The 27,681-nt window shown below is 42.9% G+C and overlaps 1 protein-coding gene across 1 annotated transcript; it reads left to right on the forward strand.

Annotated features, from left to right (window-relative positions):
• Positions 1–1,603: 1,603 nt before the first annotated feature.
• Positions 1,604–23,572, forward strand: LOC144100185 (uncharacterized). The gene is made up of 8 exons (XM_077633205.1): positions 1,604–1,741; positions 3,373–3,441; positions 6,741–6,802; positions 8,839–8,978; positions 12,806–12,832; positions 13,374–13,444; positions 15,004–15,099; positions 23,360–23,572. Exons 2-8 carry the CDS (start codon positions 3,390–3,392, stop codon positions 23,518–23,520), a joined length of 609 nt encoding a protein of 202 aa, XP_077489331.1. The 5' UTR covers positions 1,604–1,741; positions 3,373–3,389; the 3' UTR covers positions 23,521–23,572.
• The last annotated feature ends 4,109 nt before the right edge of the window (positions 23,573–27,681 follow it).

Raw genomic sequence — 27,681 nt, forward strand, 5'->3', positions numbered from 1 at the left:
TGATGATGGCCATGGCATTCAAGATCATGTCAAGGATGATCATTCCTCCCGCACTCCTTTGTGAACTTTTTCAACACCTTCAGCTTTCTCGGCCGCGGCCACAGGTGAGTGCCCAGCCTACCCATATTGTTAACTACCCTATTGTTATTTTATTATACGTTTTATGCTTCTATCCACATCGCATGCGGGAGGTGCGGTGTTCGATCCGCAGTGCCGCCGGGTACCTACCGGTGACACAATGGGTACAAGCTTTCCCCTCGCTTTGTCCTCGGTGTATCAGGGATGAACTGCATGAAAAATGGGTCTTTGATCACATCTTGAGTAATCGAAAATACGCTGTGCCATGGCGCTTTCTGGCCATAGCTTTCTGGCTTTCTTGCGAAATAAAAATCCATAATCATCATGACAGAACAGATAAAGAATGTTTATTGTAAAGCGCAATAACCCTACAGGTATTGCCTTCGTTATAAATCTGACTCGTGTAGTTCGAACTATGTCGAACGTAGGGAAGGCACATTAAGGCGTCGTGAAAGTGTGATTTTTGTATTGAATACATGCAATAAAATCCAGTTCTAAATTTTAAAAGGTAAGGTCGCCTTTAAATTAAAGTCACCTAGTGTACATGAGTCCAATATATCCTTTATGCTTGCATTTTATTACGCAAAAAAGTCCCTCTTGCCGAATAATACACATTCACTGATTGCCCTTAAGTATTTCTCATAAACTCGCACTAAAAAGCCTTTAGTGAATCATTTGGAAAACCCGGTATAGCTTCGCCAGAAGCCGATAGTGGCTAAATCCTTCCATAAGTCTTTCTTTTTGCAAAGAAGCGGGCCATTTCAGTTTTGCTTGAGAAAAAATTTTCCAGTATATAGATGGTTCGGGTGGGTAGCTTTCTTAGCGGGAGCCTGACCTTATATTTGCTGTTGCCACAACCTTTCGGATAGGTTTTGCCGTCGTCTTAGCATCCAACTTTGAAATAACGTCGACGGACAACAACATGCTGTTCTGAATAGAAAGAACAAAATAACATACTTGTAGAAAATGAAAACAAAAACGGCCATCACCGCACTCGATACTTTCACCACAGCAGAGGCAGAAGTGCTTACACGATCCTTTAAAGAAGCATTAACAAAAGAATGCCAACAGCGCTTCATATAGGTGCCTTGTGGCTTCTTTTTTTTACCAGAGATTATTCTTTCGGCATCATTCATGCTCTCTAAGCGAAAGAAAATTTCGAACCCGAGCTGCACTTATAGGAGAAATTGCATTTCGGGCAACCGCATGGCTTCACGCTGGGCTGGTGTGACGTCATTCGACAGTCACTCGAAACTGAACATGCCCTCCAGCCCTCTCTTGAAAGGAACTGCCAATGGTTTTACTTGTTTTTTTTAATGTAGCTTATACTTTCTCTGTCAATAAATTCTTTAGAGGTTTTCCACGCGACAGTGGCTGCCTTTGCCAAAGAAAATTTGAAACAAATAAACAATGAATCGTGGAAAGGTTATGGGGTTGATTGATGCTCTTGCTGGCTGTTCCCACCATCCAGAAAAATGAAAACAACCCGCAGGTGTCGCTAATCTCAAATTTGCCTCTGCCCACTTGTGCAGTGCCATCTATTTGAGATATATAAGATCATTGTTCCAAAGAACAGCCGATGTACTTTCTTGGTAAAATCTCCGCACCAACTGCACTAGCTTTGGGAGATTGCTTGCAGTATTGAAAGCAAGCTGCATCTTGTGTAAGTGCTCACTTTATACCATATTATTTCTTTTTCACACTCGAGAAAAGATTGTCCCTTAGTGGTCAATAGCTTTCCCGCAAAGAAGAGCAGGCTCTCACATATTGCTTAGGGGCTCAAATGAGATACCAGGGCTTGCCGCAATTGCACCTTGGCGTTCAAACCTAAGCAGGGATAATTTAATAAAGCTTCGCGTTTTTCATAAGCGCGAAAATTGTCATTTATTAGTTGTGTTGTGTTGGGTTTTACGGGCACAATTGCTTTTTTGCTGACAAGCTGCGTTGAAGAACGAATAGTGATCTTTTACTTCAGTTTCACACTTCAGCCCACAAGCCTCACTCTCTAGCTTACTTTATGCAGAGACGAGCAAACATGCTAGACAATGCTTTATATATATGCCGATAAACGTTTGCGTGTAGCTAACGAGAACCAAGATAACTTCTTTAAGTGAAGCATGTTGTAAATATATTTCCTGCACTATAGTGGCATTTATATTAAGCAAATGCCTTTGTTGTTAGCATTCCTCTTATTCTCAATACAATCGCATGCTGTGTATTAACACTTATAATTATCTTAATGATTTCTGCCAAAGGGCAATTTTTTACAATCCAAATCTCTGCATTTGTTCTGCTTGGCCTGAATATTCAGCCGCTTTACGACTTAAAATGAGGAGGTCATTTATGTGCACAAATTCAATGTGGAATAGTTTATTGTTAAAGCAATTTTTTTTTCCGCGACATCTCAACCTTTTCGGCCACGTTAAGGCAAAGGTAGGCCCATGTTAGGCTGAGTAAAAGATGTCCACAGCCATATTGGTCTATATATTCAGCCATTAAATGCCCGCTTATGAGAGCAGATTGTGTAGTATAGCACTTAGGTGAGATACAGGGCTTTCTCATAATAATGAAGCAAACCAGTGGGAAAGATAAGAAGTAAGGAATAATTCGTCATTATTAATTTGAGAAATTGATCATAATTTTTATGAGAGTAGGAAAGCTACGCCTAGCTCTGTAAAAGAATGTCTTTTGAGATATATTAATTTGTTTTTGAGGAAAGGAAATGGCGCAGTATCTGTATCCTATATCGTTGGACACCTGAACCGCGCCGTAAGAGAAGGGATAAAGGAGGGACTGAAAGAAGAATGGAAGGAAGAGGTGCCGTAGTGGAGGGCTCTGGATTAATTTCGACCACCTGGGGATCTTTAACGAGCACTGACATCGCACAGCACACGGGCGCCTTAGCGCTTTTCCTCCATAAAAATGCAGCCGCGGCGGCCGGGTTAGAACCCGAGAACTCCGGATGCGAACGTTTATAGGAGACAGGAATAAATTACGGAACATCGAATAATAAGCGCGGGAGCCCTTGGTGCTCTTTATTATCTTACATTTATGTGCAATAAAAGTCTTCATTCCGAGGGATAAGAACTTCAAGAAGTATTCTGGAATTGTACATACAGTCTTTGCTAAACTACGTAAACGTTTTTTTTGCCACCGAATCGATACTGGCTAATCACGACGTCACTTGTGAAATTTCATTCGATTATTTTTTATGCTTCTAAAAAGTTTGAGAAAAAGCTACGATATTTGCTTTAAACAAAACAAGTTCACGAGGATGATTATTTTCTTTTCCAGGTTAAAGTGAGAGAAAAATGTTTTTTGTAGCGGCCCTTATTTCGGTGTTCGCGCTGTTCGCAGCGGAAAGTAAGTACCTTTTACATTTTCATTAAACATAACTTTAAAGAGAAACGAGAACTTATATGATTAGCAATTGAAACAGAGGGGTATTTTAATGATTAGTGCAGCAAAATTTTGGCGCCTAATACTGGCACATAACCTGTGCCACAAAAATGATTAACTTTACAACTGCAATGACTATTGCTGCTTGTTCCGGGATGATTATTGCTCCGTACTAGAGTTAGCTCAGGGGCCGACAAGTTGCCTTGCGAGCAAGAGCTAATTAGTTCCAATCCATACCCCATTGTTAAACCATATAGGTATTGCAGATTTAACAAACAGTGGGTCTTGTTGACGCTCGAACCACCCCTATGTGCGCATTCATGGTGGGGTGAAGCAAATGTAGTTTGGCCTTCAGTTAAAATTTAATCCTTTGTATAATTTGTTCAGAACGATGCGGATATAATTAAATAGTGTAAAATATTGAGCAATTCCCCTTTCTTTACCGCTTATCTCTCATATCGCCACAGCATTACTATTCATTCATGTCATGCAGACATACAATCGCTCAAATTACATTTATATTTATATTTATGTTGATTTAACGTCGCAAAGCAACTTAGGCTATGGGGACGCCGTAGTGAAGGGCTCCGGAAATTTCGACCAGGTGTGTTTCTTGAACGTGCACTGACATCGCACCACACGCTGGCCTCTATAGCATTTCGCCTCCATCAAAATTTGACCGCCGCGGCCGAGATCTTATGTTTTTCGGGAAACAAAGACGCGGGTTTGATCCAGGCCGCGGCGGTCGAATTTCGATGGAGGCGAAATTCCAGAGGCTCGTGTACTGTGCGATGTCAGTGCACGTTAAAGAACCCCAGGTGGTCGAAATTATCCGGAGCCCCTCTCTACGGCGTCCCTCATAGCATAAGTTGCTCTGGAACGTTAAACCAACATAAACATAAATATAAGTTTAATTTGAGCGATTATATCCTGCCTGACTTGAGGAATCAAGAGTATTGCTGTGGAAATATGAGAGATAAGTGGTAAAGAAAAGAGAAACGCTCTATCTAACACTGTTAAATTATATCCGTCTCGTTCTGAACAATATATACAAAGGAATAAATTTGAACTGAAGGTCAAATTACACGAATTTTTACGAAGTGTATGACTATCACACTTCAGAAACTAAATTTGTGACCCTACGTAAGGAAACCATAAACGTTCTCGGAGACCTGAGCAAACTCTATTCACTTTCTCCTTTGTGATTACAACCGAGCCACAAACCTCATACAGTCACAGAAATCTTTCTATCCCTTCGATTCATAAATATAATCATGAAATACATGTCCATTTGCACGAAGAATTATCGCAACGATGGCCCCAAATTACGGTTTTGCCTCTTGCCTGTCTTTGACGCTCCTTGAGAGAAGCGCCTTTTCGTCCGGTTGTGAGGCAATGAAGATAGCGAATTTTTGCTTGTGGCAGTGTTTTTTACAGTATCGGGAAAAATTTTGCTTTTTAGCAACAGCATATGTATATTCATTATTTGCATTGCAAGAGCAGCACTCCTTTTTCCATGCCTTTCGCCATTTTACTGCAGTAAATAAACAAAATATGCTCTAGGTGAGATTCCAGAGCAGTGGGTAACATCTCTGAATAACCGAGGTGGAAGCTGAATTCGAAAGGAGCGATTTATTCCTTACCTTTAACAGGCAGGGAAATCTCACCCGTAAAACGGGACTATTCGCAGGGTGCCTTGGTTAAGGGCTGTTTTGTACTTTGCTTTAAATTCTTAACTTGGAGGGAAAGAAAAGTGAATAAAGTTGATAAACTGTGTCCTCAGGGCAATTCTCATCGATAGTCTATTCTCATCGGCTCTTGTAGTTATTTTAGGTTCTCATGTGGTTAGGTTATTTGATTTTCTGCTTTAAAGAATCACATTTTTATACATGCTCATTTCCTTGTCTGCCGCTGCGTAGTTGTGCCCTCAGCTTCATTGCTGTTCAGGTGCTTGAGTTTGCTCCTAATGAACCATCAATTCGTTTCTCTGAATAGACTGACTTGCCGAACAGCACTCTCAGAAACTGCCCGCTTAATGGGAAGCATTTCTAAAAACAATAAAAGCTATGGACATGGGGGCGTGCAAAAATAAAGGGCATTCCTTTCGATACCCTTCTATAAGCAGCAACTTTGATTTGCAGGGTAAACATTCGCGCCAGTTGCTTTCCTGAGAGACATTTTCGAGATGTACAGATTTTGAAAGTGAACTAAATAAGCTTTGACGAGAGGGTATGTGAATTTTACAGTGAGTTGAATACTGCCATAATTACATTGTTGATTAAATGAGGAGCCTATAAACTGATTATCGGTAGCGGAGAACAAGAAACTAAATATAAATACTGGCATGTCCTCCAAGCAATAAATATCCGAATATTAGCTAAAGTGAAAATTGAAAATCAACAAAATACGTCCTTACCATTGGTAAAAACGTTCCGGACTGTATTCTACAGATTATTATATTTGCTGTTTCTTGCTTCGTAATTTACCTCAACATATTTTTAACTGCAGGAGCTAATGAAATTTGTGCTTTTGAAATCTGCGGCTAATATTGTTGTTTTTTCAAAAAGGTACATTTGTACTCGCTTGGCATTACTTCATGGAAATTTTCTCTAGAATTCATTCGTTATTTCCGCCATCAGTTTTAATATTAGAGTTTTGTTAGGGCATGAAAAAATACTGTATCTGAAACTATTTTCGCCCTGATTGTTGTGTAGACCGCTTCGAAAAGTGATTGCGTTTTCTGCCTTCGTTTAGGACAGGCGATTACAATAAATTATTTTTGGTAAAAATTGTGTCTAAGTACTTGCTAATTTGATGCCCTATTTTAAAAGCCCCCTTTAAATTCAAAGCTTCCTGTTGGGAATTATGAGACATTGCTAGGGTGGTTTACTCTGTTCTGTCTGTTTCTGCCCCAAGCAGCTTCAATAAACGATGGTTTTTCATACTGTTGTTTAGTTTAACCCGTTCAATATTAAATTCATGCATTGAATTTCATGCTCTTGTATGTTTAAGTGGAAGCTCAAGCGCGTTGGCACTGGCAAAATGGGTAATGCGTTAGAAGAGCAATGTGTGGTATCAAACGTTATGTTTAGAGAAAATAGTGTAGAATTCCACTATTTATCTGCAGTGGTTAACCTGCGACCTTTAACGAATGCAGTGCCTTTTTTTCTATTCCTGGAAGGATATGCAGTCTGTGGCTAGCAATTACGCGGCATTTCGAGGAGCGTAAATAAAAAAAACGTCAATTTCGTTTTTACTTCCAGGCATGGGTACACATTTGCAAAAAAAAGAAGAAAGTAAGGACATCTATAATAACACGTTCAGGGTATGAAACATTTTTGTGTTTTAATGCCACATTAATTAAAACATTGCAGTTGCTAAAGGCGCCCAAAGCTTGTAAAAACATACGAATAATTGAAAGCGTCTTACTGTGCTCTGGAAACGAGGCCTTTGGTACAATGCGTTGGTGCACATGTGGCTAGGAATGTCATGCGTAGCCATGCATGTGCCAGCCGCGACGCTGCATGGTTTCATGAATGAATGGTGATGAATTTTTATAGCGCAAGGGCAGCTTTGTCTAAAGAGCGAAATGGCACAAGGTAGTTTTCATTTCACAAGGTGAAGTGAAGTCAAAGACTCATTTCCCAAGCATTTCACTCCAGAGAAGCCGAGAACCAGGCAGGGGAAAGCTTGTACCCATTGTATCACCGGTGGGTACCCGGCGGCACTGGGGATCGAACCCCGCACGTCCCGCATGCGAGGCGAAAGCTCAAGCCACTAGCTAATCGCTGCGGTGGTGCTGCGTAGGTTCAGTTGCCTTAGAATTCGGCTGCGAATCTCTGGTCTGGGCACCCAAGTCGGGCTGTGGCGGCTATATTTCAAGTCGAGGGTCATATCACGTGAAACCTCCTCGACCGCAACAGGGACCACCGCCGATTAATTTGAAAAACATTGGTTTAGATGGAAATTTTAGAAACTGAGTTTCAACGAAACATTTTTTCGAAAAATTTTTTTTGTTCCGTCAGAAATTGAAGTCTCTGCGATAAATCAAAGGTTGGTTGGAGTCACAAATGCTTAATTGAAATGTTGAACAGAGTACAGTGACAAATCTTATTTTAAAAATTTTCACTGTATATTGTTCTTTCATCGGATTTCATAATTGAAGACACGCAATGAATTTTCTGCGTTTTATTTCTTGAATAGAAAAGCAAAAATATCCGTTTTAAGATTTTATGCATCGAAAAGTTTTCTCAGCTTCACCTCTTACTGTAGATGATGCTATATAGAAATTAAAAATTGTTAGTGCACTTTAAAAACCCCAGGTGGTCGAAATTTCCGGAGCCCTTCAATACGGCGTCCCTCATAGCCTCAGTCGCTTTGGGACGTTAAACCCTCATAAACCATAAACCAAACCATTTACCACTAACTCATTCATGAACTGCTTCCTTACTAATCGACTCTGTTCCGTCTTGTTGAGTGGACTACTTTGTCGCCCACAATGCAACTGATCACATTTCACGTACCACTCATTGAAGTCTGCCAGTCGCTCACAGCTCGCCAACCAGCCTTCTACGTCCTCGAACCTGTCCCCGTGGAACGGTGGCAGCGACCGAGGTGCGTGATGGACGAATGGCGGGGCACTCCCGCAATGCTCCGTTGTCTGGCTAGCCGCGGTGGATGTCATGGCCCTTACCGGCGCTGTCCGTTGGCCAAACTCTGGTTGTAGGCCTCGCAGGCGGCGGCTCGCCTTGCAGACGGGTGTTGAGTCCGGACATTGAGAACAGGCGTCAAGGGTGTCCTCGTAGTCAGCATACGTGGGACGCCACCCAGCTGCTCCACCAAATATGTCACCGACAAACGGTTGACGTGCACAGAGCAGGTTTAATTAGACGTGCTGGGACTTGCAGGACAGCATGAAGCTCGAGCGAGGATAACGACAAACCTCTAGCCCCTAGGATGCCCAGAGCGTGTCAAGTGCCAGGTAAAAGAGTTTGGCCGTGGTACGGGCCACTGGAGGGTTTCGTTCTGTGACAATATTGGGGACGGGTTACACAGTTTGAAAAATCAAAGAGAAAGTCCTTGCGTGTGAAATATTTCTTTGCGCGAAAATATTCCTATATAAGTCTATGACAAAGAACACTTATATCAGTCTATGGCAAAGAACACTTAAATTTAAAGATAGATAAAATAGACTCCAAAATACGCTGCGTATATTTTTAAAATATTAGCGATCTTGATAGAAAGTTTATGAATAGCCTGTGCGCGGCTAAAGTAGAAAAAATGAAAGTTCCTAGGCGTGTTTCTTAAGGAAAAATGATTTTTTTACTCACTATTGAAAAGTTGTGCAAATATATCATGCAGGCGGTGAGAAGGAGTGGTCCTCTTTACCTCTTATGGTATTCAAATGAACTGAACGGAAGCCTCACTGAATGCCTGCGTTCTCAGTTCCTTGGAAAAACGAGTTGGGTATCTCACCGCACATTCGAGATCAATGAGAAGCCGTGAGTATTTCCTGTTTTCATTGCTGTTTGTCCCAGTCAGCGTGGTACTCCTCGCAGAACGAAAATTGCCTGTTGAATGACTTTCAGAATGTGACATTGTTGTTGTCTTTGGTGAAGCTTTACGAAATACGACGGTATACGAGAGCGGTTGTCGGGAAGACTGTAGGGATGGCATTTTGAAGCTGGCTATTGTTACAAAAATAAAAAATGAAAATGTCCCAAAATAATCAGTTCTTAATGCTAACTGACAACATACTTCAACCAAAATCACAAAGCCTATAATGCTGATATAGAAATAGTAACTTCAGGTACTCTTAAAATGTAGTTTCAGATAGACTGAGATACAGTTCGCTGATTTTTATTAAACTGCACGCCTTTGACGTATGCTGAAACACAGCCGGTATCAAGATGTGGTATTTTTTTTGTGCCTACATATATGATCACAATTGAGCCAATTTTCAACGTAGCTAGTGATCTAGTTCTATGACTCTTTATAAAATGTAATCCGAAGCGTGTCTGATAGTATAGGTTTTGCAACCTAATTAGTTGCATGTAGTCCGCGACAATGATTCAGCACTGCCTGCAAATATATTTTTTTCAACGTAACCACGGCAACTGTATGGATGTTTTTATCACTTGACACAGAGGTCTTGGGTTCACTGAGTACGCCAAGATTCATTATTGGAAGTAGACCTTTCAAAGCCTTCCATTTGTATGATATAAAGCAGGTGTGGATACCAGTGACAGTGCCCTTATTGAGATGCAGTGGAGGCTATCTTCAGTCTGAACTCACCAACAAACGCCACAACGTGCACATTGCTCACACCTGGCATATGAACCGCTCTTTCTAAATATGAGGACACAATTAAAATATCACGTTATTGTTTTGCTCCAATGCCGGGTCGCATTGCGCTGCAGTTTTCGCACTTGGTAGCGGACCCAACGCAACGAGATGAGCGCCGAAAATAGAATTTTTGCGTGATAGGATAAATGCAGTTACTTTTTCCAGAAGAATATTGCGTGAGGTCAGTACATAATTTGTCAGTTAAATATGTGAAATTCCCATGGAAACGTCCAATACAACCTTTACCCATTCATTCCTTTGCCATTAAGATCATATCCGACCATAACGCCATACCCGACTAGGCCTGCAAGACGGCCTAGTGCACGGTAGAAGAAAGCAGCTTAGGTACAGGCGCGAAATGCTGTTGGGGAAACCTATGCAGGAGAGGCTGTGGACGGATTGCAGCACTTCGTGTCAAAAAAAGTCACTTCGTGGTTTGTTGGCTCCGCCACATAAGTGATCGTGACTTTAAACAACTGCTTTCATGCCCTTCGCTCATGCTTCTGCGTGGCAGTGGGCACACATTTTTTATTACGCTACTAGCTGAGAGACCCCTGACAAGGTTTGGAGGCAAAAAAATATATAGCAGGCGCAAAATGAAGCCTAGGTGGTTTCAGAAGGTATAAAAGTGTTGCAGAAGAAAGATAGGCTTTAGGTGAAGGAAAGCGCATTCGCTTCTTCTCAGCATTAGAAATTTCCTACATTACAACGATGACAATACAGTCTTTGGGGCAAAATATTGAACCATATAAATATATAACTCCATCGAGAAGGTGCGCCAAAGACGAGACGCAAACTTTACCGGCTAGTACTAACCTGTTCGCAGCTCTCACGATGCTTCGCTGAGTGTTTTCTTCCCTATACATATGTTATGTAAAAGGAATTTTATTTATACTTCGTCGTATTTTGCAATTGTTCCTGTACGTAAATTTCCTGAATTTTAATTAGTTCGCTTGAGCTGTTGGGGACTCTTTGCCTCGCGTTTCAGTGGATACTACCTTTTAAACGCTACCACTAAATATTTAACGTGTATTGATCTACCCTGCCTGTGACGTTTCAATTATCCGTTATGTGTTTTTCGCTGGTGTTCCACATGGCAGCAACCCGACTGGTTAAAGCTAAAACATGGCATACATGAGGCGGACGTCTGACCTTGCTTTGAAGCTGGCCCAGAGCAAAATATTTTTTGCACATTTTCCATCCCCGGACGTCATGTTAGGCCTCCACACGAATACTACCTCAAAAGAAGCGCTACGAAACTGCATTTTCGCTGTGTCGCGTTTATATCCAATGTTTCGCTTATTTCTGAAATTCTTCATGGATCGTTTTCCCAATATCTTATTTCGCATTTGCCGTTTTGGCTTTTGACTATTAGAGTGTCAAGGCTGATTTGGCAGTGGCACATAAAATTCCCACTAGTTTACCAGTGTTTTAAAATTCATAGATAAAACAATCGATTTCGTAATCAGGCAAGGAAAAGCATAAAACAGCTGTTTTTGGTCTCGTCAGTATCACATATTGTCTTAATGCTCATGAAATACAAATGATTACTTGATTATCAGATACTGGAATACCGTGAATTCACCTACTCTCTGGTCGTTCACACGGCACTGCAAAGGCGTTACTTTAGAAAGATGAGGCTAAACTTTTTTGCTGTTAATGAAAGTCGCAGAATCTTTGGTATCATCTGTGAGGGTCAACACACACAACAAAACAAGTTTGAGATCATTTCACGCTCGAACTCCTTAGTGGCATTATATTAGTTCGCCTGTTAGCGTCTGGCGCCTTCGGATGTGCAGGCGCTCACTTCTCTTATCAGGTAGCCGTACTATTATAGCCTTAGCCCGACGAGGCAACACGTCAGGCTAATCTTTTCAGCTCATCTCTCTTCACTCGCAAGCTTGAAGCCTTAAATCAACGCCTATTTGCTACTCGCGTTCATGTATTCAGCCACTTTCGGGTATCTCTTTCTAGTGCAGTTTTGGGTCCTCCCCTCCTCTCCCATGGTACGCATCTAATGAGTAACGATATGCTCACAAGCCGCACACCATGGAGGTCGTGGCCATTCAAAGTCAAAGTAAATAAAATGCCGAACGTCATGGTACCACACTCCCCCTGATCATACGGTACCGCTGTAAAGTGTGTTGCAAACAGCTACGCTGATCGTCATAACACGAACAAGGTTAGCATGCCCCACCTTAATTCTCCATGGACCAAAGTGAATTATAGAAGCGCAAGGAAAGAGCTTGCATAAGTATTCGGGTACCTGCCAGTACATTAACAAAAGTATGGAACGAACGCTGCCAAACGGGGTTCCGTAAGCGGAAGCGTACCATAATGCCACATGACGACGGGTGTACAAGGCAGCCCGCCTATCGATTCGCTTCGTGGCGCAACGTGAAAATTATTCATTATTACGCTACTTTCTAGGGGGCCAGGCCGCTCTGTGTTAAAGAATAAACCAGAAAAAGCAAGCGTTGAACATTTGTGTACATTGCTCCATATGACCGCTCTTTGCAACGAAGAATACTTGAAGCTTGCGCAGGACCAACTTCACTGCGGTAAAATATGCCGTGGAATAATATAAAAAAATTAGGGTTGCACGCTATTCTTGCTTTCAATTATGTGTAAACGGTTAATCAACTTTCGGAAGTACATATATTACAAATGCTCCGAGCACAATGAATTCACATTTACTCTCCTCATCAAGCTGAGAAGTCATTGAAAACATAACCAAAAATTTCGTAACCATGACTTATATCACTCACCGCATGAACTCAAAACAAAGCAGCACACTCGCCCAATTAATAAAAGAACCCTCTTTTTTTTCCGTTCAGGGAACAATTATTTCCTTCTCTATGTTCAGCAATATCTTTTGATATTTACATGAATATGAAAAACGTTTTTTAAAGTGCTTTGCTGAATGTTCCTGAGAAAATTTCACAACTGCAATCGAACTTTATATTTCTCTTTTTATTTTCAGAGACAACCACCGGACTTACAGCCTGCAGTGCGTAAACCAAGATAATCATCACTCTGCCGACTCGCTTTTAGAGAGTTACTAGATTTCTTTTAAGGTTTTTGTAAACAATTGAGATTTATGAAAGTCTCCTTGAGTCTCGCCTAAACAATTAGTTTACATTCTGTCAAGTTCAGTGCAAAACCGAGCGAAGAGGATGGAGTCAAATCATGCGTACGTGACAGACTCATGAAGTTTTAGCTGCTACTTCAGGGTGCCTGGGCGGGCTTATTAAACAATATCTACTGGAAGCAGGACGCTAATGTGTGGGTCAGATTGCATGCACAAACCGGAAAACCACAGCTCGCTTTCCAGTTACCCTCGTCCATCAGCTTAGTGCACAGGCTGATTTCCGTTCCCTTTTATGCTATACGCCCCGATATAAGTCGAACAAAACGATAATTGAATAACCTGTGTAATCGTGGCACTGTCTATTGAATATATTTATAGCTTACATTAACTGACTACCGAATGCCCAGGTTAAGACTCTGGGGGTCTTTGCGAACAATTTGTTTTTTTTTATGCGTTGCAGGAAAACAAATATCAGTATCATCGTGAAAAAGGCAGGTAAATATGCAACCGTTGCCGTCACAGACGACGAAGGTAAATCTCCTTTTCGCATCACATATTGCACACCGCATGCCGTGTCAAAACTGAATCATAATCATGGAGATGCGTTCATCATTTTGAAAATATATTCACAATCATCATCAGTCTGACTGTGTCCACTGTTGTACAAAGGTATCTCCCATCTGCCGTTCAGGCCTGCAGTGTACCTGCTGCGCCCACTTCATCCCCTCATACTTCCTAGTCTCTTGCGCCCACGTGGGTTTATGAAGTCTCGTGCTACGCTTACCCGTTCTTTAAATTCATTCCGTTACCCTTTAACACCACTGGTTGTGTTGCCTTTGCACTATAGAAATGATTATGCTCACTTCTTCTAAATTTCGAATAGGATGTCATTAACTCGCGTTTGTTCCCTGACCGATTCCGCTCTCTTTCCGTCCCTTAAAGTTACTCTTAAGATGTTCCTTTCAATCTCTTCCTTCACTGCCCTGAATACTAGCTCAACCGTCTTCGTTGTTTCCATGTTTCTGCCGGTAGGTTAATACTGGCAAGATATAGACCTCGTATACTCCTTGTTCGATAGTGGTAAACTGCTAATTTTCACAAGACAGAGCCCGCCAAACAGTCCGCCCTATTTGTATTCTTTTAGTTATTTTTCTCTTGTGACCCACCTTTGCGGGCACCACACAAATCACATGTATTGCCTTGCCAATTACCAAGTTTCACTGCCTGCTAGAAAATGTTGTTCCTATCTAAGACTGTTGAGCATTGGTTTATGCATCTTCATATCAATATTTAAACCTAGCATTTTGCTTTGACTCCCAATTGCCACGACCCGTTCTTGGCATTTGTCGCTTGCGTTACTTGGCAAGAAATTTCGTTATATAATCAGAATTTCTTTGAATAATCGCAATTACCTTTTATCTCATACTGTGCCCAGTTCAAATGTAAGAAAACCTCTTGTAAGCACGCTGTCAATAGTACTGATGACCTCGTGTGAGAGCGCTAAAAACAATATGAAACGCAGCGATGATATACGGGTGCTCATTCTTTGGCTTGCAGCCTTTCATTTCAAACTAGCACTTATGAATGCTGCGAAAAAAACAGCGCAATTCACAACCCTAGAGGAAACGTCTCCTAGTTAAGCTTTGCTTGACTCTTCGCTCTGGCAAAGTTATTGTCGTTCGTTCAAGTTTGGAAAGTAAAGTCATTAGCTTTAGCATAAAAAAGCATTCAAACAACGCCCGTAATAGATACTGGCCTTGAAAAAGCGCTCACATCACGCTCACAACTCCTTGTAAAATTAATAACCCAGAGCTAGGGTCCACGCTATTCGCTGCCATTCTCATTTCAGAGTTATCAATCGCCACGACTCACACCCTTTCTGGGGAAAAAAACACAGTGGTTCATCTTTGGAACTTAAAGCAGCGATTTCCATTACTTGTTTGAGCACTTTATTACAAAACATATTCCTTCATCACTAACGCTAATTTCGCAGTTGCTGTGTACTAGCATTCCTTCGTTTATATTTCCATTTTTTTAACAACTGAGGTGAGTGATCGGCTTGAAACACTTACCATTGCTCTTCTCATCAGGTAAATTTGAGCCCCGCTGGACTGAAGAACACCAAGTGTTAAATGCTACGACTCATTGTTTCGTTTTGCAAGCCGTTCTTATCCAAGCGAAGCCGTGTAAGTACATCACAGGGACGTTCTCGGCACTCTGCAGTTATCGTTAAGCACAGTGCAAAATTTTCGGGTCTAAGTTAATCATGTAATGCCAAGATGTTGAAAACATAACGTAATTTCAGAGTTGTACGATATTGATTACTTATAATGAATTACCTGTAATGAATGACATCTTTGTGTAATTTTGTTCTCAACTGATTGCTTTTTTTCAGACTGTGACGTTTCGGGTAATTCACTTAGTGTTTATCTGTAATCGATTACCGGTAATCAATTTTTTCTTTTCAAAAAAATGCTGCCGGGTTGAAGCGCCCATGGTGATGTCATTGCGACAAGTAGTTCAACCCCGCACGAAGGTGCGCGTGGCCACCTGACGTGTTGCGCTTTCCGCCGTATTTGACACTGGTCTAGCTGGCGCCATCTGTGGAGGCTTCTTTGAATACGGCGTGCCTAGCTAACTCGTTGTTGTAAAACAAACTGGTTTCTTCTTCAACTGTATGAAACAGTTAAAAGGTAGCATGGGCGATGAGAAGGAATACTTACAAGACGGGCGCTGACTATAGTAGGACACAACTTAAAAAAAACAGCAGTTGTTAACATTGTGCCACGGTCCGTGGCGTACTGTGTTACTCCGCTAGCCACCAATCACAACAGTAGAAGAAATAGGCTTTATAATATTTTACTTTATTAAACAATTCAGGAATCATAAATCTAGACGTAATTTTTTTCTTATGACGAGTGTCTTGTTTAGGTGACGAGAAAAGTTTTAAACACAGACTACTTTTTTTTCGTGGAAGAATTCTGGGCAGCGGTCCTCAATATAGGCAGAGTTTTCCTGCAGACTTAAGCTGCATTTAACTATATGAACTGATTCATTTAGCTCAAAAATTAAGCGACACATTTTATAGGTGAAGCAATCGCCAATGCCAACGTCTATCACGCAATCAAGCGATAAACCTGTATTTCTCTGTTATTGTTACTAAGTGCATACGCCACAGATCTAAAAAGAAGAAAATGGACATATAACCGGCTTATAACCAGTAATAAACCATATATAAACTGTTTATCAACAAAGACCTTATATCTCTCAGCCAAGCTACGTCAAAAGAGAAAAAGGAAAAAAAGAGAAAAAGTAACTGGTGCACACAATTAAAACCATTCGTAGCTAAGCAGTGTGAAAAATGAAAAAAAAAGCGATCCCAGGGAAAGGGTAATCAAGACATATCAAAATCATAGAAAAGACGGCAGCAATCTTCTTCCATAAAAAAGAAACAGCCTACAGACGTCCGTTTAGAAATCGCCGCTCTTTATCAAGGATCGAAACCAACGGTGTGGGGAAACACTTTTCTCGCGCTTTAAAAATAAAAAAAGCTGTCATTGGTGTCTTTGGCATCCGCAAGAAACTTGGTTTTGTTTAAGAGTGGTTTATAGCCACAGCGGTTACAATGGTATGCCATGAAACCGCCGGATTCGTTGCAGACTCCGCTCACGTGACCGAACTTCATGCACTCCCTCTACTGGCGAGGCTTAGGTAAGAAAGGTCTAACCTTGTGCCGAAAGAGCTAAACCGTCACGTATGATGCTATGCAGTCATCTATGGAAGTCAGCTTGATGTATTTAGGCATTCGAAGGCGCTGAACTTGGAGTATTGAAATGTTGTTGGTCGCCGGCTTGATTCATATGGGCAAATCGGCGTCACAGGTGGCGAGGTCGAAGTTGTAAATTACTTCAGCCGTAGTGCCGCTGTCTTGAAGGATAACAGGATAACACGGCGTACGCTGATATTGCCGAGTGTTATGATGGCAGTGAAAATTTATAGTGATTATATATATATATATATATATATATATATATATATATATATATATATATATATATATATATATATATAGATATATATATAATCACCAAAAATTGAAAAACATAACAGGAATAAATTCACGACGTTTCGGCTGGAGGACCAGCCTCCAACGAGCCCCTCACTTCATTTGCTTTGACTGCTAATATCTTAACGGGGTCTCTCTTCTGGCAGTCTTGATGCCATAGGTAGCATAACAGGGCTCTCGCATAGTTTCCGCCCTCGCCGTTAGATGACGTTCGACGTCACACTCGCGGTATTACAGGACGTGCTACGTCCACCGCTATGGTCGAGGGTGGCGCTGGTGAACACTCTCAAGGTTCGCTTATACCTAGTAAAAAAAAATACCCACGAGAGCAGCAGATTGGACAGCCGTTGCCGTAGCTCAGTTGGTAGAGCACCGGACGCTATATTCGGAGGTCGTGGGCTCGGATCCCACCGGCGGCATGGTTGTTTTTTCTGCTGCTTTATAAGTAATTTTCTTTAAACCAATTGATTGCATTACAAGCTAAAAAAAATTAGAAACATTCCCCTTGCACCTTGGTGTCGCTGATTGTTGGCTTCCTTAATATATATATATATATATATATATATATATATATATATATATATATATATATATATATATATATATATATATATATATATATATATATATATATATATATATATATATATATATATATATATATATATATACACGGCTTTGCGTCTCAGGAGGTCCAGATTGGCGGCTGGTTCCAGTGGTCTAAACAAGACCGTACGTACCGGAGCAAATCATGCGATTATGATTGTTGACATGCTTGATGAGGACTACTCGGCTTATCCGCGCAGTCTGCACTTCACCTTCTTGCTTACCGCCGGTACGAATCCGTACTCATCAAGTACGTCAATGACCATAACGGCGCGATGCGCACAGCACGTACCGTCTTGTTTGGGCCACTGGAACCAACCGACAATACGAACCTCCTGAGCAGCCAAGCTACCTATATATATCTGGAAAGCCTCGCGCCGTGAGGGATCAAAGACGTGAGAGTAACACTACAGAAACGTCATTGCCAATGATGTCAGGGAGCGGAGCGCACTGTATATTTTCACTGTTATCATAATACTCGGCAATATCAGGGTAAGCTCTGTTATCCTGTAATCCTCCACGATAGTGGCATGACGGCTGGCGTAATTGACAACTTTGACCTCGCCCCCTGTGACGCCGATTTGCCCACATGAATCAGGCCGGCGACCAACCACAGTTCAATAATTCAAGTTCAGCGCATTGTAATGTCAAAAAGCATCAAGCTGACTTTCATAGGTGACTGTATAGCATCACACGTGGCGGTTGAGCTGTTCCGGCACCCAGTTATACCTTTCTTACCAAAGCCGCTGCAGTAGAAGAAGTGCATGAAGATCGGCCACGTGAGCGGTGTCTGCAACCAATCGACCCTGTTCCCGAGATGTTCCGAGACACAGCGGTGACATTTGCCGTGGGGCTGCCTTGAAGTGAGCCAACTGCCTTGGCTTTCCCTACTCTTCCTCGAAAGACTGCCTCGTGTAAAGACATAACAGGTACTACTCAAGCATATGGTACGAGACCATTCTACGAACAGAGACCGTTCCAAAGGTGTGACGAGGTCGTTCGCGCCACCGAAGCACCTGAAAGAAGGCAATCACTAAGCGCCACTGCAGGTTGTCCACCTGCTCTAACAACCCCACCAACGCAAATGAGCTCGGCATCTATAGTGACGCCGGACGTACTGCCTCAGATATTACTTGGCCAGATATTGTCCGCCACTTCGGAAGCCTTGTACGCCCACTGGGACAGGGATCGTAGTGTCCAACGCCTATGACTCATCCACAAAAAGCCACGATCAGGGTAATGACAAATAACTGCAAGTGATTTAATATGCTGACGTCCTTGAAAAATATCATGCGTGCACTCCCTTATATTTTGTGGAAATGAGCAGCACAACACGCACTGGTAGTACTGGACGCTCTACATCCAGTTCTTTGTTTGCTTCCTCTACGCTCAAACGCTTAACACAACCAGCAATGCCATTGTGTACATCCGACGTGAAGTTCCATATGGATATCATTCGTTTCCCCTCAACGATGATAACCAGTACGTTTGCTTAACCGTGAGGAGCCACGCCCTCATGTCTGCGCTTGTGGCTGCGAACATGCCGCCATGAAGCCTCTTTGACGCCGAAACATTGAGTGATTTGATGGCCCTCACATTGGGAACATCGATAATGATAGGCGACTTTAATGCTCACCACACAATACGGGGACACGCAATGATGAGTCTTATGGCGAGAAAGCTTGTGCACTTCGCCTGTTACCTTGGCCTTCAGTGCCTTGAGAACGAAACCCCAGCTAATATTCGAGGGGTGACTTAAAGCAGATGCCTGAACTAAACTTTTGTTTTGCAATGCCTTTCGAGCAACGTTGGGTGCTTTTCGGATGCACAAGCCTATGATCGCAACTTAGCTGATCATTTCCAGATACTCTACATCCGTCTCTACCACATATATGTCGCGCATTGGTTGTATAGATTTTAAAAACAAAACATAACGACGATGCTTCCAGAGAAGCCTTCTCCACAGGTCCCGAAAAAAAATTAAATAGGCCACAGAAATCATAACGACTCTTTTTTGACCCTGTTGCAAACTACCCAGAGTTTGGTATCGAATGACAGCGACAGCGAACCCTAAGACGAAGGGCCGAGTGTAGATATCGACGCACAAAGTCGCACCTTCAACTCAGGAATGCAAGGCGCATACAGAAAAAGATTCAGCGCAGAATTCAAGCCCTGCAATCGCAATGCTGGAGGTGATTTTCCGATACGCTTCATCCACGGAAGCCTTTATTACGCGTTTGGAATGTCGCTCGTGGCCTTCGCACGTCCCCTCAAAAGCGCAAGGTGTTCAGCTGCCTCGCGATCCACCAAAGACGCGGACAGGTTTGATGTCGTCGAAGATTTCTGCGCAAGAGGCCAACCGGACCCACCCGCAACGGTGACTTGTAGCGATGTTACACCCCCAATCGATTCACTGATGGATCTATTTTTCATGGAGGAACTTGATGCTGCACTGGCTTGGTGCAGAAGACAATTATTGCCACGGTCCGTTGGTGCGACGTGTTCCGCACTTGCCAACCTTGACCAAGAGCCTCGATAGGCTCTTCTGGAGGCTTATTACAAGTACATTGAGAAATGGCACAGCTCCTAATAAATTGAAGACCGGTCGTCTGGCTCTACTATTAAAACCAGAGAAATGTCCACTGGACCTTGCATCACACCGTCCGATTGCACTCGCTAGATGCGTTGGCCAAGCCAAGGAAATAATGTTGCTAAAAGGCAAAGAATTGCATCTGGGGCGGTACCAAATATATTCAAATTTCTGTCCTGGTCTCAACGCGGACGGTCCTCTGTCGAAATTGGGGTTCACCTGCTAACGTCCATTCAGCACCAAAAAATTTTCAAAAGATTGATCGCGGCGTTATTTTTTGATATGAAAGGCTCCTATGCCAACGCAAAGCATCAGGCTATTTTGGACGTATTATAAGCTGCTGATATCGGAGGCCGCGTGTAAGAATGGATCAGAAGTTTTTGAAAGGAGAGGTCGCTCTTTCTCCAGAATGAGGACGTACCAACGTCTTTACATCAAACTTCGCTCAGAGTCACACATGATGGAGTGCTGAGCCCAACTCTCTTCAACCTTACTCTTGATGGCCTGGCCAACTTACTGCCAAAATCTGCTCAGATTTCCATCTACGTAGACGATACCTATATTTGGGCATCATGTGTGACTCGTCCCCAAATTGGTGCGAGATGTCAGAAAGCGGCATCGACATTGACGTTTTACGTTTGTCTGCAGGCCTAAATATTTCGTCCGGGAAGTGTTCACTTGTCGCGTTCAGACACAAAACAATGTCACTTTACGCCATAAGTACACATCGTAAAGCCGTTCCTAATGATACAAGCAATCGCTTCCATGGAGCAGTTATTGATAGGGATATTTTGCGGTGTTTCCATCTCCACAACATGAAAGAGCCTGATAGCGAATATCCATGTCGTCTTCTTCCTCAGGATAATACCCTGGAGCGCCTCAGCGCGCTCGATGCTACAACTGTACCGTTCACAATTTCTTGACTACTTGCGGTACAGCGTTCAGATATAGAGCAATGTTAAAAACAACATAATGACTATTTAATTGTCGAAGCGCAAGGTCTCTGTATTTTCCTTGGACTCCCTAAATGTGCTTCTAGAGCAGCACGTGTTGCCTTCGCACGTGAACATCCGATTACTACACACATTGCTGTTGATACCTAAGAGCACATGTTCGACACCTCACACTGGTCGCCTGTCATCGTCTCGCAACCTTTTAGGTAATGAGGGCACATAAGTATTCGTCAAAGTAAATCATGCTGACAGCGCCCATCTTCCGTCATAGTGCACCTCTGTATGAAGACCGTGCTTAGTCTTGTGGAGACTACACAAACCTCGTCTGCACCTTTCTATTCCTGGAATTACGAAGAAAGCTGGTGTATCATTGCCTGCTCTGAAATATATCACCTCGAAACATTTGCATCGTAACCACAGTCATCATATACATGTCTACACGCATTTTTCAGTTAATCAGTTCCGCGAGGTCGCTGGTGATCCAGGAGGCGCCCATCTTGATGAAGGTGAAGATCAGCAACCACACGTCCTCAACTTGTGTGGAAATAGCTGCCCTTCGTACTGCAGCTGAGTACATCAGCCAAGAACCTACATGCATTGCGCCGCCAATTTTATGATCAACTAGTTGCAAAGATTCGCGAGGTGTGCCACTGCGCCGTGTCGAAAAGTCATTACATCAGTTTTCACTGACTGCCATGACACCGCGGTGTCAAAGGAAACGACCATGCGGACGAGGCAACCCGATTTACCCACAACGACGCACTTCGAGTGAGTATTCCTATATCTAGAGTTGAAGCACGGTGTGGGCGTCCCATGCTGGCGCTAGAGCTCACACCTTCCGCGTGAAACAGGTGAATTTCACAACCGTCGCCTTGGGGCACTGGACCATGGAATTGCTTTTCCTGATACCATACCGCGACACGACGCAACAATTTTGAGTAGTATATGAAACGGTGTTGCTTTACAAAGCAATACACATTTCGGATTGGGAAGACAGACAGTCCTGCCCATGAAAGATGTGGCTGCGGGGAGAGAGTCGTACATCTCCTGTGTGAGTGCCATGTTTTTGTGACCGAAAGATATCTGCATTTTGCACTGGACCGCCTGGATAATCGGCCTTTAGGAGAGGTCAAACTCGTCGTACGTTGGTCACAGCAGTATGAATGTACACAAGGTCCTTAACGCACCGGTGTGCTGCCTGAGAGCAACTGGCTTGTGTGATAGATTACGACTGCTTTTCACCTCTCTCTCTGTTTCCACTTTCAATTCCGTTATCCGTCCTCCCAGTGCGGGAAACACCTTTCAGCTAGAAATCGCTGCTAATTGCCTCCTCCGCTTTATTTCTTTCTCTCATGTGGGGGACATCGGCATCCCTTGGATGCCGATATAAGTAGCGGAAAATGCAATGGCAGCTCCAATTAGTATAAGAAGTAGTACTGCGGTGACATTTATTGTGACGATGCGATCCTTGATTAGAAGATGCAACAATTTTTCGGCTTCTCACAACACCAAAGTACTGAGCAAAACAAGACAATGACGTCTTGCTTTATAAAGTTTCGGATTTGCGTTGCCCGGGCCCACTTCCTTTCGTGCTTCGTGATATGGTGCTAAACAATGTTTGGCAACCTTTGCCTTCGCTGACACTGGTTTTAAAGCGAAAGCTTTACTGGCCACGAACTTGCGATTTCTCTGTGGCGGTGCCTCGAGGAGGCACAGAGCCAGACCTTCAGCCATTGCCTAGCAACCGCCGCAGCTGGACGGACGCCGCGCGCTCGCCGCGCCATCTGGCATCACGTCATACCGTGCGCATCACCGGGGGAGCCGCCCTTACGCGGTTAACCGTTATCCAACGTATTCGGTGGCGGCATCTATGGGAGCCACTGATACCCCGCACACTCACGGAATAAAAAAAAGCATATCTGCATATTTCTCTTCTGCATATTTCTGCATATTTCTGCATATTTCCTCTTCTGTGATGAACCAAAAAAGATTCATTACTTAGTACGTACTATATTTTATTATCGATTTATATTTATAGTTAGTCACGGACCACTTTAGGATTTGGCGCTGCGCGAATATTCCTTGTTAAAAGTCGTTTAACGTTTAAAAGTTTCTTCCCAGCCTTCTATTGCGGTAACACTGCGCTTTGTGTTGTCCTAGAAGCGTGGATTCATTCGATAGCTATTAATAAAGCGCTGCTAATTGTATGTTTTCTGGCTTTCTATTTTCAGGGAAATCACAATGTGTTGTTTTTGGTGAGAAGAGTTCCCATTCCCAGGAATGTTTTGAAATGGCGCGGAAGGATTGCACAAATGGGACAAAAGTAGATCTGTCACAATGTGAAGTAGTTAAAAGAAACAAAAAAGAAGTGCCACGGCCAGAACATTGCTAATGCCATGTTATCCAATGCACTCTACTTCTGCATGTGGTGACTGTTAAGTTCATTCGAGAATATTTAGATTTAAGTGAATCTCTTAAACTCGCTGCAGAAGCTAGTTCATAAAGAGTCTTTTTTTCCTCACTGATTCCTCGTGTGTAAACAACGATTTATACTAATTAAATAAAGGTACTTATAATAACATGTTCATATGCGCATTTTTTGTACTATACACCTCACGCTGTGCGTGTAAGAGATTTCAAGAGAAGACAGAGATGGACTCACTCCTGCACCTGGCAAAGCAGGAGCGTCTACTGATGCGCCCCTGGATTGTGTACGCATACCTACGTGGGTGGGGTGTATAAAGCATAAATATCCGTTCATGAAGGAAGAAGCTAAGAGTCTGACGGAATCTCCTCTGGCCTCGTGGTAAAATTTTAAAAAGGCAGAGACGCTTACCAGTGAAAAAATATATTAGAGATTTCGGCAGGCTTCTAGAACGTGAGCCTCGTTCAAAATAAGTAGACCTTCATTGGTGTCTTTCATCTGAACAAGGCCCTCGTGTTTGGATCCAAACGTTAAAAACTTTTTCTTGGTTGCTTTCTGAGTTTTGTTGCAAGACACAAGGATTTGCCTTTAATAAATATTGAGCGGGCTTTTGCTCAATGTGGCATGTCGGACTGACTGTGGAACTGTAAAGGTTTAAATCATTTTTATATTGTAAAGCCAGCTTCTGCTCAGTGCGGCATGTCCTACTGTTAGAAGATGGTAAAGAGTAAGCCTAGATTATATCCATATTGTCGGCGTGTTATAGAAAGGAATATATTAAATCGGTTCCTATGACAACATCAACCGTACGTGTAAAGCAATACCATGCCTTTTCAGCAGTTTGTCAACGTTTCAATATTCGCCCCTGATGTATTTAGTACTGCAACATACATCGTAGCGAACAAAACTTAACAAATAATGAAGGGGTCCAGAACAAAGACTCTCACCATACCGGCGGCATGTGGCGATGAGCATCACATTTGAAATATTTTGCGATCAATATTATCTATGCAGCGGGGCAAAAAATGTTTACTGCAGGTAAAAGAAGAAACTGCTGGTTCGTTCTTATGTTGCAAATGCGAATAAAAAATAGTTGCAATATTAGCCACGCCAGGCCTGTGGGCGCTCATTGCTATCTTGGATATTTACGTTGAAACTGAAAATAAACGCCGGCGAAAAAAACAGAACAAAAAAGGGCGTTGTTATTTGTAATTGCGTGGTCCTGCATCAAAATCTTGTCAAGGTAAAGCACTTACGAGGAATTGAACTCTTGGTCTAAAGTACATAGAATTACGTGCACTGAAGAGCTGCGAGAGTAGATTTTAGTTCAAGTAAATTAGTTACATAACGACGGATCTGATAACCCAGTGTCTGCGCAAAATCCTATGGCAGCAAACAACATAATCGCACTAAATACGCAACAATTGCTCCATTTCTTAAAAGTATAATTGCGTCAACTGGAAGAGGTTAACTGTAGAGAGCAAGATATAAAATACACGAATAATTCCTTCGAAACCGGCCTATGGCATCTCACAAGCGAACAGTGCCAAACCCACATAAAGCGCTCAAAAGGTATAGCCACCTGAATTTTTTATGTACTGTGCGTATGTGACCGGGTCACTGCACGCGTTATTGTATGGACTGACGCTGCACCATACACAGGCATCTTGTTCATGAAATGGATTTACCTCCCATTCTCTCTGAACTCGCACGCATAGTCTAAGCATTGCGGGGAATCGAACCGACAGCACGAAAGCAGGAGCTGATGGGCGCGATGGTAGCAAAACAGTGTAACGGGACAAGACCAATTAGGAGAGTATAGGCTATATTGTGTCTTTTTTCTTCAATTTCCGGTGCACTCTTATTTGGACGTGCGCTATTTCGCTCTTACGCCACCAAGAATCTCATCCGACGTGCCCTACTTGGGATGAAGCTGTGTGGCCATTAGAAGGTGTCGGTTTACGACGACACAAAGACAAATCGGGTGAGCAGCGCGGAGTGCATATGAAAATGTCTCAACGCTTGAAAGTCGCGTGCCGATGGAAGAGGTAGAAGGTGTGCATCGCAGCTTGGTTCTACACGATCTGTTGACGCAACGTATCAAGGAATCATTACCACTGGCGAAAATTTTGGGCCACGGATCCATGACTTGTGTCATATAACGAACGCTAGCACACGAACCATGGAGCAATACCATTGCCGCCCAATGCGTCGAACCAGTGGAGGAACGCGCGCCGTTTGAAGCCAACGTCTTAAGAAGGGGTCATCCAAGAATGTGTTACTGCTTTCGTGCAATGCATATTTCATGCCTGCACCAATTTCCACTATACATGTAAGGAACAATTTCCTTGCTAAACAGTAGGAGTGTCATTAAGGGAAAATGCAGACGTGTGTCCGGCTCCGGTTGAACGCCGAGTAAAGCCTCTACCCCTCATAAGCTCGGCCTAGCAGCCAGATCCCCATCGCACCCTCCTACTTAGAGGGCTGCCAACATAGTACCACCCTCGAACCACATACCCCACCCAATTTCATCCTCCAGATGCGCTCTGTCCTCCACGTACCCTCACAACTCTGAAACCAAGAACCACCAGCTAGCACCAAACCCACGTCCATCCATTTTCTCAAGGCTCGCGCAGCAGCGGTACGAATTTATTACAGCGAATATAAATTCAAAGATACGTTTTAAAGCTAGCTGCCCGCTAGAAGCACCATACTCCAGCCATCCGCATACCCCAACAGTTTGGCCAGTGGGCTGTCCACATATTTAATAAGAAGCCAGCCGATCAAAACCTAAATTGATCGACCCAACTTTCATGCATTGGTATACAATAAAAATTGAAGTAGAGATTTAACCACTTATAGTGTGTGTCAATGCGATAGCATAAATTCAATGCGCGCCATGGTGCCTATATTTGTTGGATCAAGACTTCCTCTGTTACATGAAGTTTGATGCATGCTACACAGACGACTCTTCCAGAAGCTTTTTTTGTTACAGTCAGTAAAACGGCCACGTGATCATGTTTAGGCTTGCACGCGTATGTACCTTCCTATGTACCTATAGATGATATGTGTCGGCTGACTTGATCACGGACGGAAAACGATGGAGATGACGACATCGCAAGCACAGCTGGTAGCATGTCAGCATGAGCTGATGGGCGAGTTGTTCAGACATGATTCTTGTAAACCACGGCAACGGCTCGAAGCCAAACAAGGAAAGGGCAAAACACAGCGCTGTGTTTTGCCTCTTCCTTTCTTGTCTTCGAGCCGTTGCGTTGCTTTACAAGAACCAAGTACAATAACAGATGGTATGTTAGGTTTATACCATAGACACAATTAAAAGTAAGAAGCAGCGATGGATGAAAAAGCAGATCTGTTCGCTCCACCACTATTTCGAATCCCGCTCAGGTGCAATTATGTGTACTTTTATGTCACACCCAGGGAGCAGATGGGACAGGGACCTTGACACCACAAAACTGCCGAATGAGCTCCTTATGCTAAAGCAGCAAAAGAAAAGAATCACAGGGTAAATACTCTTCCTAAAAGCGTATCCTGTTAACGAAGTTCGCCTCATCAATACGCTGTAGCGTTGGCCAGTTTCACTCTTTCCTTGAGAGAAATGGAGCAATCGGATGGAAACAAAAGCAAAAAAAAACCTTATAAGAGAAAAAACACGTGACAAGCCTTAAATGTGATAATAATTGTGCAGAAAGCACAATTCTTACTTCTCTACCTTCCTTGGGGAGGCCAATAACGCTGGTTCAAATAATGCTCCCTTTTAATTCGTTGGGTTTGAAAATGAATGTGGTTTGCATTGGAAAGAAATTCTTTATTTTTATACGGCCAGGTTTTCACTTGAATGCATGCGGGAGAAAAAAGCGGGGGCGTCGCTAGAGCAGAAGGCAATAAATGTTCCATCTTCGATAGCGTCGTACCTGCCTCGTTCAAGCTGCAGTAAGCTCGGCGCGTTCCGAGCTGTGATTGAAGAGGTGTGAACAGCGTATACTGTGGCGAGTACAGATCCAAACATCTGAAGAAAAAGAGGGTAATAATACTGAACAAGGAGCAACCAACGAAGGCGAGACTCGGTTTAGAATGTTCAATTTCTGATGTATTGGGCAAAACCTCCGA

The sequence above is a fragment of the Amblyomma americanum genome, chromosome 8 (genome assembly GCF_052857255.1).
Source record: "Amblyomma americanum isolate KBUSLIRL-KWMA chromosome 8, ASM5285725v1, whole genome shotgun sequence".
Taxonomy (NCBI): domain Eukaryota; kingdom Metazoa; phylum Arthropoda; class Arachnida; order Ixodida; family Ixodidae; genus Amblyomma; species Amblyomma americanum.